This window comes from Brugia malayi (assembly GCF_000002995.4).
Source record: "Brugia malayi strain FR3 genome assembly, contig: Bm_v4_Chr2_contig_001, whole genome shotgun sequence".
NCBI lineage: Eukaryota > Metazoa > Nematoda > Chromadorea > Rhabditida > Onchocercidae > Brugia > Brugia malayi.
The window spans coordinates 1,359,943-1,372,600 of record NW_025062476.1 but is presented as its reverse complement, the minus strand read 5'-3'; the positions used below and the strand labels follow the sequence as shown (position 1 = coordinate 1,372,600).

General features: G+C 28.7%; 2 protein-coding genes across 3 annotated transcripts; one reads left to right on the top strand and one right to left on the bottom strand.

The window, feature by feature from the left end:
• Window positions 1–1,163: 1,163 nt before the first annotated feature.
• Bm17463 (Uncharacterized protein) lies at window positions 1,164–3,448 on the top strand (the record flags this gene model as incomplete). Its single annotated transcript, XM_043078070.1, has 5 exons — window positions 1,164–1,575; window positions 1,640–1,879; window positions 2,146–2,412; window positions 2,698–2,964; window positions 3,177–3,448. 5 exons carry the CDS (start codon window positions 1,164–1,166, stop codon window positions 3,446–3,448), a joined length of 1,458 nt encoding a protein of 485 aa, XP_042934004.1.
• A 3,136-nt stretch (window positions 3,449–6,584) lies between these two features.
• On the bottom strand, window positions 6,585–7,838 carry Bm10640 (Uncharacterized protein; the record flags this gene model as incomplete). Of its 2 annotated transcripts, XM_043078068.1 has the most annotated exons (3): window positions 6,585–6,856; window positions 7,123–7,362; window positions 7,427–7,838. In XM_043078068.1, the coding sequence occupies 3 exons, from the start codon at window positions 7,836–7,838 to the stop codon at window positions 6,585–6,587; spliced, it is 924 nt and encodes a 307-aa protein (XP_042934002.1). The 2 variants fall into 2 exon arrangements, with proteins under 2 accessions (XP_042934002.1, XP_042934003.1); XM_043078069.1 differs by lacking the exon at window positions 6,585–6,856 and having other exon boundaries at window positions 7,088–7,362.
• Between the last annotated feature and the right edge of the window lie 4,820 nt (window positions 7,839–12,658).

Genomic DNA, 12,658 nt, shown 5'->3' with positions numbered 1-12,658 from the left:
AATTCAGTAGCAATATTTTTTTAAGAAACGCAATTAGGATTATTCAATACTGTATAGATTAAACATTTCATCACCTACTGATATTTGATTCCAACTATTCATCAATTTCCATTCATGCATTTTGATTTTGTGCAATTACTTCTATCACTTGCTTGAAAACTTCTTTACCTTGCTGATTCATTATTTGAGTTGCTGAATTAATTTGAAGAAAGGCAGAGATTAAAATGAAAAGAATGGTGTTTTAAACTTCTGGTTAGTTAGAATCATTATTAATTACCACTGCATTGACCACCACCCATTCACACTAAAGTTTTCACATATCTCCTATCAATTCATTGTGTGTTACTTTCCATTTCTGACCGATCTGACCGAGGATTATGCCTACTACAGTTCGATCGATTGTGAATTATTGCATATGTTGTGATAGAATTGGATATGATCAATTAAAATATGAGTAAGATGGTAAACAATAGTTAAGAATAAACATCGGAAGTAAACCAATATATTTCCAGTTGTCAGTTAATTGATGTCACCAAAATTTAAAACCTAAAATTTTTACAACATGCAAATAATTCATTCAATATTTTATTTACCATTCAATATACAATATTTTATTAAACAAAGTAGACAGGATCATTATATACTGCACAGATTAAATATTTCAATGACATTTAATTCCAGCTATTCATTAGTTTCCTTTATGCAAATGTCAACCAAACTTTTTTTTTTGAAATTTGCTCCATCCTTTCAAATATCAAATACCGCTTCAGCTTATGTTGAAATTTTTTTTATAATAGTAGGAATAGTTATGGATGTATGTCAATAAGCAATATTTATCAAATTTCAAGTGATCCAATGAAGTTCTATCAGTGATATTATTAGTGATATGTATTTTATTAAATGCATCAGAATACCATTTCTTGTGGTGTCACCCAGTGTACATGTATTACTGAAATGGTAGAACACGCTACTGCAGCACTTCCATCGAGTTTCAAAAGAACATTTACAGACTTCATAAACTACCAATGGTGGAGAAGAAAGCGAGAATGAAAGGGAAAAAATATTAAAACAACTGTTTCACCTTTGGTCTTTAATTCCAAGCAATCTGAAATAAAAAGCTTCCATTTGAGCATTTCTGTCATCTCACAAAATTGTGTTTCACCATGTTCTTCAATAAATTTATGACACCCATCACTTGGTTCAATCTTCTACTATGCATCGCTTCTGATAATGAAACTTCCAATCTACCTAATATCGACCCTTTTTCTGGCATCTCAGATAGCCTTGATATCTTCGATTACAACAATTTTGAGCCATTGTTTAGCTCAGAATTTCCGTTGGATCCTTCGCAGTTCATTGATTTCGCTCAGTTGAGTGAAACTGAGAATATAAGAAGTGAAGAATCGGGATCTGAAACTAATCAGATCACAAATTCTCCTCATCCTGGCTTCTCCGATATCTATGGCCACACTAATTTGGAGTTATCAGATATGGACTCATACAGGAATCTGTGGAGAGATGCTAATGAAGAATTAAAAACGAGTGATGATAACGTGCGATATCCTTCCATTATAGGTGAGACTTTTGCTTTAGATATATGAAAAGATAAACACAACTTCTTGTAATTTGAGTTATTTAGATGCTCAGAATGAAACTTCTTCCTCACTTAATCTCAACAGCGATGATATTATCACATATATGCACTTACCTGGCTCACAACAAAATGCCGTTCCGATTTATTTTCACCAGCTTACTCTTTCCTCAGATAACACTTCCAGTCAAAGTGCAACTGCTGAACAGAGCAACATCGACAATAAGCATTCAGATTACTTGAATATCCTCGATTACAAGGAAAATACCTATAAAGAATCAGAAACAGGTAATGACACATTGCATAACAACTTTTCGTTCTAATAGTTCTTTGCTTTCATTATTCGCATGAAATTGAAGAGGTGACATTCAAAGTATGACTTTGGCTTCAAAATATGAGAAGGTAAGTAAAGAACTACCTTTTACCTAAGTTATTCAAAATGCAATGTGATATTTTTTTATAGCGATGATATTTATATGATTTCTCACATTATTTAAGTGCCAAATGGTGTAATGGACTACTGATTGCAAAATGCTTTGACAAGAATTTTTCAGATAAGAAAAATTATACTTGTCATTATCGCGGGTGTACTGTGACCACGAAAAATCACAAAGAATATCTAACACATAGGAAAACACACAGTCAGCCCTTCATCTATGAATGCAAAGTGTCCGGTTGTGGGCGAATATTTGACCATGAATCATCATTTTACAATCACATACAGACGCATGAACCTCGTCCTCAGTGCAAGGATTGTGGCAAATTCCTCGTCAATAGGAATGCACTGCGTAAACACGAGTGGCTCTGCCAAAAAAAATCTCGTTAGTTTGTAAATTTAACAGAACACATATATCAACCTGAAATGGAATACGCATAAAATGTGCTATGATTTGTGAGCGATGAGACAAATGAAAAACTTACAAAACAAACGAAAAACTTACAATTACACTTTTTGTTCAATTATAAGTGAAGATAATTGTACAGCTTTTTGTGATCTAAATTATTTGAAACGAGATGTGGTAAGATTATTTCATAGCAACGATGTTTTTATGGTTTATCAGAATACTTAATTAGCTGCTAAACTCCATAATAAAATATCAATTCAGACGAACAAAGGTATGAATGCCTTTATCCCGGATGTGCTATGGTCACGAAAAGTCGTAACGAATATATAACACATAGGAAAACACACGGTCAGCCCTTCATCTATGAATGCAGAGTGGCCGGTTGTGGGCGAATATTCAACCATGATTCAACACTTCATACTCACAAGCAAACGCATGAATCTAATCCTCAGTGCGAGTGTTGCGGCAAATTCTTCAGTAGCATAAATGCACTATTTAGACATAGGAAACTCTGCCAAATAAAATCTCGTTAGTTTGAAAATTTAAAAGAATTTTAGAAGTATATGACAGCTTGAAATAGAATGCATGTACAAGAAAAAACACACAGAAAATTTGGCTTCTAGGATGAAAATTATTTGAAATGAGATGTGCTAAGGAGTGATAATCAGATTACATAATTAGTTGCCAAACATTGTAACAGAATGGCAATTGCAAAAACAAATATTATAAGAGTTTTTTAGGTGGAAAAAGCTACGAATGCCTCTATCCCGGGTGTGCTGTGATTGCGACAAGTCGCAAGGAATATATAACACATAGGAAAGCACACGGTCAGCCCTTCATCTATGAATGCAAAGCGCCCAGTTGTGGGCAAATATTCGACCATGGTTCATCATTTCGCTACCATAAGCAAACGCATGAATCTCGTCCTCAATGCAAGGGATGTGACAAATTCTTCACCAACAGGAATGGACTGCAAAAACACAAAAAGATCTGCCAAAAAAAATCTCGTTAGTTTATAAATTTAGCAGAATTTTAATAGATATATCAGCCTGAAATAGACTGCATGTAAAATTTGTTGCGAAGCATTTGTGGCCACAGAGTCACAATACAAAATTTGTTTAATGCGCTCATTAGATACTGTGTATTTTCATATCGTTTTCTCAATGTAGCAACTTTTCATGACCTAAGAATCAACTTCTTAAAAAAGGTTTTGACAGTGGTGACAGTGACGTTTCAATATACACCAACAAACATTGAAAATATTAGCAAAGTAATGAATATTCCATCCACTCTTGACAAATTACTTTGTTTTTCTAATTCATGGAAAGTATGCAGAAAAACATATCATTTCATCTATAAAGCCAAGCTGCGATGAACTGCTAATCATTTCTTTTGGCGTTACAAAACAAGTAAAAATTTTCGTTCCAGAAAATGTGACACAATTTGGGCATTCTTCGCAAACATAAGAAAAGGAGCGCAGCAATCAGATGTTTTCGAAGCATCAGAATGCAGTTACCAATTTATAAATTCATTTTGTTATTGGATTATTTAATATTTTATCATTATTCATTATTCCATGAATACCATAGGAATGCATAAATGTATAACTAACAGCGAAATTTGAAGGCAAGCAATTAAATGCGAGTTTTTTCAGACTGGATTAATTTCTTCTTTCTTTTAAACTCACGCAACAGTATTACAGAACCAAATGAATCAGGTTGATAAAATTTTAAATCTATTTTATATGGCATTTAATGGAAAATTATTTTCCCGTATAAATTTTTTTGCAATTTAACAATTGTAATTTATTCTTTAAAATAGTAATAAAGAAATGGTTGCTTTGAACTGTTCACTTCATGCAGTCTTATAATGAATAAAGGTAAAATGTGTCAAATTTTGTTTAAGTTTATTTGTGAAATCAATAATAATTGGAAAGGTAAATTTCAACATTTGTCACAAAAGCAAATCAGTCATAATTTTTAAATGATTCAAAACAATTTTATGATTATTAAAAATAATATTGTAATTAGTTAAAATAACCACTTTAACCCGTATATTTAGTCAAGAACTTCTTAAAAATATTCCGGACTGTTTTCATGCTTGCATTACTTTTAGATAGTATATTTCATTTATAATTTTAGCTTTAGTACCTTGCAAAATATTTTGATGACATCATATTCAAATTATTTCAGCATAGAATTCATTAAAATGTGAATTTCAAAATGTTATAAAGTTGACAAAATTGAAATTTTATATAATGATAAAATAAATTTAACTTATTTGATATTTTCCCTGGTGTTATAGCTTCTGTCGATATGACCCTTCATTTTTCGTCATAGTTCTTTCCATAATATTATTGCCAATTGTTTGAATATAATTTATTTGAAAATATTGAAATGGTGACTTTCAAATTTAGAAATATTGCATTTAACAAAATTAAAAAAATAAATTTGGTTTTGTCAGATTGGTCTACCTGTATGCATTAATGTGATATAGCTGTTAATAAAATTCATTTCTGATTTCTTATAACACATAAAAGCTATCAAGATATTTATTATACATTATTTTTATGCTATCATAATTAATTTCTCTAAAGATTATATCACTTCAACTTCTTATGTATTTAGCTAACAATTTTAACTATTTATTGTAAATTAAGCATTATTTTCATTTGATTTTTTTTTTTTTATTTGAAGTTTTTTAAAATACAAATTTCAACAAATTTTGCATATAACGAAATAAATTTTAAATTATTTACAAATGTTAACTTTTGTAAATAATAAAAACAATGATGTAATAGAAGTTCTTTCATCATCTACCATTTATTTTGCACATTAAGACTTAGACTAAATTGCAACTAGCTTACTTTTTTTTCTTATAAAACTATTTCTTTGCTTAAAATCATCTCGTGTTGCCCAATTTTGCCACAAATTATTATTAAAATAATACTTCTAGTATGTTTTTTATTACCTTTTTGCATGATAAATCCTTTACTGAGCGTTGCATTTAATTGTCGCGGATTTTAATTTCGCGAAGCACTAAATAAATGTTAACAATGCTTAATATAGCAATCCATTGATGTCTTTTACAATTCATTGTACTGGTTTAATTGACTTTTGATCTCATATCAATTCATATGCTATGAGTATCTATCATGTAATGTCTATTGTAACTCATAGTAGCCAATTATCATAATGTCTAGACAAACCATTGTACTTTCTTTTGTAATATCTATTCAATTCATCGTGATATCCATTTTTAAACCTATTGTTAAAGTTACTTACTATCATACTTTGTACAAAAATGTCTAATTATAAACCATTCCTACATTTTAACATATATAATATAAGATAATTGTTACATAAGGTTCACCCTTGTTAAAGGATTGGGGATATGTGTAATTCATAGCCAAGGACCGATGATTCCAATTTCAATTGTTCTCTATCAACGTTTTGTCCTATTACTTCTGCTAATAAAGAAATTGGTTTATATTTCTGTTACCTCACGCATTTACATTTACATCCAAGACAATCTCCTGCGATCAAACACCTCTTCCAATATTATTAATTAAGCAAATCAAAACCTTCCACAACATTAATTGCTTGCCCTCAAATTTTAGGTTTCATTGTCAATTATAATTTATGCATTTCTATGATATTCATGGGATAATAAATAACGATAAAATATTAAATAATCCAGTAACAAAATTAAATTATAAATTATTAGCTGCATTCTGATACTTCGAAAACGTCTGTTTGCTGCGCTCCTTTTCTTATGTTTGCGAAGAATGCCCAAATTGTATCTCATTTTCTGGAATGAAAATTTTTACTTGTTTTGTTACGCCAAAAGAAATGATTAGCAGTTCATGGCAGCTTGGCTTTATAGATGAAATGATATGTTTTTCTGCATACTTTCCACGAATTAGAAAAACAAAGCCAATTTGGCCAAGAGTGGATGGAATATTCATTACATTGCTAATATTTTCAGTGTTTGTTGATGTATATTGAAACGTCACTGTCACCACTGTCAACACCTCTTTAAGCAGTTGGTTCTTAGGTCACTCTGCGGTCACAAATGCTTCGCAACAAATTTTACATGCATTCTATTTCAGGCTGACATATCTATTAAAATTCTGCTAAATTTATAAACTAACGAGATTTTGTAGGGCAGCGCTTCTTATGATAATTCAGTCCATTCCTGTTAATGAAAAATTTGCCACAGCGCTCGCACTGAGGACGAGGTTCATGCGTCTGTATGTGATTGTAAAATGTTGATTCATGGTCAAATATTCGCCCACAACCGGACACTTTGCATTCATAGATGAAGGGCTGACTGTGTGTTTTCCTATGTGTTAGATATTCTTTGTGATTTTTCGTGGTCACAGTACACCCGCGATAATGACAAGTATAATTTTTCTTATCTGAAAAATTCTTGTCAAAGCATTTTGCAATCAGTAGTCCATTACACCATTTGGCACTTAAATAATGTGAGAAATCATATAAATATCATCGCTATAAAAAAATATCACATTGCATTTTGAATAACTTAGGTAAAAGGTAGTTCTTTACTTACCTTCTCATATTTTGAAGCCAAAGTCATACTTTGAATGTCACCTCTTCAATTTCATGCGAATAATGAAAGCAAAGAACTATTAGAACGAAAAGTTGTTATGCAATGTGTCATTACCTGTTTCTGATTCTTTATAGGTATTTTCCTTGTAATCGAGGATATTCAAGTAATCTGAATGCTTATTGTCGATGTTGCTCTGTTCAGCAGTTGCACTTTGACTGGAAGTGTTATCTGAGGAAAGAGTAAGCTGGTGAAAATAAATCGGAACGGCATTTTGTTGTGAGCCAGGTAAGTGCATATATGTGATAATATCATCGCTGTTGAGATTAAGTGAGGAAGAAGTTTCATTCTGAGCATCTAAATAACTCAAATTACAAGAAGTTGTGTTTATCTTTTCATATATCTAAAGCAAAAGTCTCACCTATAATGGAAGGATATCGCACGTTATCATCACTCGTTTTTAATTCTTCATTAGCATCTCTCCACAGATTCCTATATGAGTCCATATCTGATAACTCCAAATTAGTGTGGCCATAGATATCGGAGAAGCCAGGATGAGGAGAATTTGTGATCTGATTAGTTTCAGATCCCGATTCTTCACTTCTTATATTCTCAGTTTCACTCAACTGAGCGAAATCAATGAACTGCGAAGGATCCAACGGAAATTCTGAGCTAAACAATGGCTCAAAATTGTTGTAATCGAAGATATCAAGGCTATCTGAGATGCCAGAAAAAGGGTCGATATTAGGTAGATTGGAAGTTTCATTATCAGAAGCGATGCATAGTAGAAGATTGAACCAAGTGATGGGTGTCATAAATTTATTGAAGAACATGGTGAAACACAATTTTGTGAGATGACAGAAATGCTCAAATGGAAGCTTTTTATTTCAGATTGCTTGGAATTAAAGACCAAAGGTGAAACAGTTGTTTTAATATTTTTTCCCTTTCATTCTCGCTTTCTTCTCCACCATTGGTAGTTTATGAAGTCTGTAAATGTTCTTTTGAAACTCGATGGAAGTGCTGCAGTAGCGTGTTCTACCATTTCAGTAATACATGTACACTGGGTGACACCACAAGAAATGGTATTCTGATGCATTTAATAAAATACATATCACTAATAATATCACTGATAGAACTTCATTGGATCACTTGAAATTTGATAAATATTGCTTATTGACATACATCCATAACTATTCCTACTATTATAAAAAAAATTTCAACATAAGCTGAAGCGGTATTTGATATTTGAAAGGATGGAGCAAATTTCAAAAAAAAAAGTTTGGTTGACATTTGCATAAAGGAAACTAATGAATAGCTGGAATTAAATGTCATTGAAATATTTAATCTGTGCAGTATATAATAATCCTGTCTACTTTGTTTAATTAAATATTGTATATTGAGTGGTACATGAAATATTAAATGAATTATTTGCACGTTGTAAAATTTTAGGTTTTAAATTTTGGTGACATCAATTAGCCAACAACTGGAAATATATTGGTTTACTTTTGATGCTTATTCTACTAATATTTTGTTGGATTGTTTGATTCAAAAATTTACCGATCATTTCCTTACTTTTTTTCAGTATTTATGCATTATTCAACATAATATAAAAGTCTTTTTCACATCAAACGATTTCCTCACATGTCTTTTTATTTCTATTTCCAGAATCCCAATTTTTAATTTTGAATTAATTGAAACCTATTTTGGATAGCTTGTATTAATCAAATATTTTATTATTGCAACACATTTCATAGCTTTCAGTAATTATTTATGTTTAATATTTCTCATTCGCAGTTTGTTTTTTGATCTTCCGGTCAGAAATCGCCCAATATTCAGAACTGCAGCCTTTTTCTTTCGAAATATTTAATAAAGCAATTCAAAATTGCTTTATTTTCCTTTCTCCATTCATTTTCTTGGTAAATTTCCACTGCGCAATTAGTAAACTTATCGATTTTGATGACTTTCAAAGAAATGGTACAGTGAGAGCTTACATTTGTTCCTTAGTTTCATTTCATCGTTTGAAATTTGAAGTAAACAAAGCTTTTCAAATTCACATTAAAATTTTGTTTACTAATTTAACTGAAACTCACTAAATTTTAGCCATTTAAAGATTTCTTAAAGCAGTTCGATTTCTCCATTTGTCTCTTTTTCATATTTTGTTCAATTATTTGTGTTTATTATTCCTTCAGTGTGTAAAATGTGTCTTTTCACTCAGTTTTGCATTGCTTAGAGTTTTGTTGACAATTACTTTCAAAATAAACTTTAGAAGGTATACCATGAAACGCTATTTAATAATTAAACAGGCTATCGGAAGGTCATCTGAAAATCCTTATGAAGAATTGAATCAATCTGTGAAAAATTATACAATATAATTAATGCAAAAACGACAACCAGTGACGGAGGCAGTAATCAGCTGGCAGTTGACAAAGCATATCTATCAACCAATTAACTTAACATAATTAGTTTAATGCAATTTTAAATAAAAATTTAATTTTACATATATGAAATTACAAAGCAAAGTGCGTTGACTGTAACATTACTTGAAAATGCTGAAATTAGCAAATTGAATGGATGAATAATTGGTTATCAAAGTCATAAATTTCTTTCTTACCTGGTCAATGACTCAACGAATTAAATTGCCCCACTTAATATACATAATATTTGCTATTATATATATATATATATATATATATATAATATATTTAATAAAAAAATATGATGTCATCAAATTATTTTGAAGCTACTAAAGTTAAAATTGATATAAAAATTCAATTTTGTACTAGCAATTCACAAAATTTTATTGACTTATTGATAGATTTATAATAAACAATTTAAAATCAATATTTCAATAATAAAAACAATATCTCAATAATTGTCATTTTAAATTGATATTTTAAATAAATAATGATATTATTATGAGAAGAATTTTGCTCCCAAATTACCGACCGAAGGTATGGCGCCTGAGAAAAACCCATAAAAAATCCCATACCCCATCTCCAAAGTTCAAAATTATGTTATAATTCTTTAAAATTTCAATTTTGTAAAAACCTAATATTTCGAAAATTGCATTTTTAATAAATTCACTACTGAAATTAATTGAATATGATGTCAACAAAATATTTTGCAAGGTATCAAAGCTAATATTGATATTAAAATTCAATTCTGTATTAGTGATTCACAGAAATTTATTGATTCATGATTTGTGTTAAAAAATTTGAATTTCGCATTTCAATAATTAGTTATCATCCTAAATTGATATTTCAAATAAATAATGATGTTATTGTGAGAAGAATTTTGCCCCCAAAATATCGACCGAAGGTATAGCACCAGAGAAAATCCCCAATAAGTTCAAATTTATATTATAATTCTTTAAAATTTCAAATTTGTAAACTTCAAAACCATGATTAATTAAAATTTTCATTAATTTCGCTACTGAAATATTGTTAAAACTTTAATAATAAAGTTTTTTTTTTTTTAAATTTTATTTCATTATTATTACTGTGAAGCCGAACATGACCAGCACCCAAAAAATGCATATAAAATAATCAATAAAGCTGAAAATATCTGTTTTTTTTTAACGAATTAATAAACATAAATAATTTTAACACTCAAATAAAATAAAATTTAACATTCTTAGAACTTATTTATTGGTTTAAAATATAAAGAATCTTACAATTTGTAAGATTTTCAAAAAAAAAAAAAACAAAGATAAAATTTTATTAAAAACTAATTTTAATTGCAAAAATAAATTAAAATCATGACTTTTTAAAAATTTTATTGATTTCGCTGCTGAAGTATTGTTAAAAATTTTAATAATTAGGTTTTTTTTAAAGTTTATTTTGTTATTATTGCTGCGAAGTAAGCAAACGGAATATGACCAGCACCCAAAAAATACATATAAAATAATGAATAAAGGTGAAAAAAAATATTTTTTTAATATACAAAAAATCTCACTAATTATAAGATTTTTTGTATATTTAATAAGGAAATAAGTTCTGATAATGTCAAATTTTATTTTATTTAAGTGTTAAAATTATTTATGTTTATTAATTCGTTAAAAAAAAAAACAGATATTTTCAACTTTATTGATTATTTATATGCATTCTTTGCGGGATGGTCATGTTCGGTTTGGTCACTTCACAGTAATAATAATGAAATAAAATTTAGAAAAAACTTTATTATTAAAGTTTTAACAATATTTTAGTAGCGAAATTAATAAAATTTTTAATTGGTCACGGCCCTAATTATGTTTTTTTTTTTTTTTTTTTTTTTTCGAGAGAGAAGAGATTAAGAGGTATTAAAATTTCTCAAAGTATTTATTTTGTATTTCATAATAAATGATCAGAAACAAAGTATATAGTGACTTTTTAGAATGTTTTTACTCTGCTATACATCTGTATAGTAATCTCTTTCTAATTCTTAAATTTCTTTGAATCAAGGATAAATGTTAAATTTGTGTAATAATTGGTAAAGTTTTCCTCCTATGTGTTTACGCTAAATTGTATAAATTTTTTTAATATTTTGAAATTGTTTTTCATCAAATCCATATCCCCATTTTAAATTGAAAATTTTAAATAGAATTGCCTTTTTAATTGCATTTTCTTTTCGTATCTCAAAAATACTTATAATCCAATAAAACTTGTGAATGAAAAATGATTCATATAATCTTTCATCTTCTCCTTAATTCTTCCATACATATAAATGGCTATCATTGAGTTTATTAAACGTTGTATCTATTTCACTCAAAGGAATTTACAATTCAGCTTCACTTTTACAAAAAGTAATCATATTTCTCAAAGTATTTGAAAAAATTGAACTTGAAAAGATTTAAAGAGCTAAATCATGTGTGGTGAAATTTAGTCGAGATTGATTAAGCAAAATTTGATTTCTTTTTTTGTTTGTGGTAATTTAAGTTGTTCGAGAATTGCGTGTGTATGCCACATGCTTCTTTTTGTGAATGTTTCTTTTTTATTTCACTAGTTTTATTGCTTAATGTTAACATATCGTTTAATTGATAAAATTTTTTACTCTTTTCTTTGATTGTATACAAAAATATTTCAGTGTTTTGTTTATCATTTCAACTAGAAGTATTCATTGCATCTTTATTAGTTTTTTTGTTTTCTTTTTTCTTTCACTGTTATCATGAAAACTTGGTATTTTAGAAAATTTAGTTGATGGAGTTACTTCTTGAGAATTTCAAAGCTGAAGTTTTCGATTATCCAATAATGGATTATTGTAAGAATGCTATGCGAATTATAAATCGAAACCCCGATGCATAATTATTTTAAATTTGTGCTATCTTAAACATGTCAAAAATTTTAAATTTTCTAAAAGAATTGAAAACTTTCTAAGATTTCTCAATTTTTTCTCCTCTCATCAATGAATGCATTAATTTGAAAAGAGGAAAAAAGAATAAGAGAAATTCATGATATCATATTCATTTGCATTACTGTATTATTTGAAAGCAAAAGAGATTAGTAATAGGACGAATTTGAAAAGTTTTAAAATTTTCAAAAGAAACAATAATATTTTACAGGAAGAAAATACTAACCATATTTCAAATAGAAAAAAGAAAAACAAAAAAGCAAGAAGAAAAACTAGAAAAGAGAAAATAATATGAATAGTTTTACCATTGAAAATAATAATAATATTA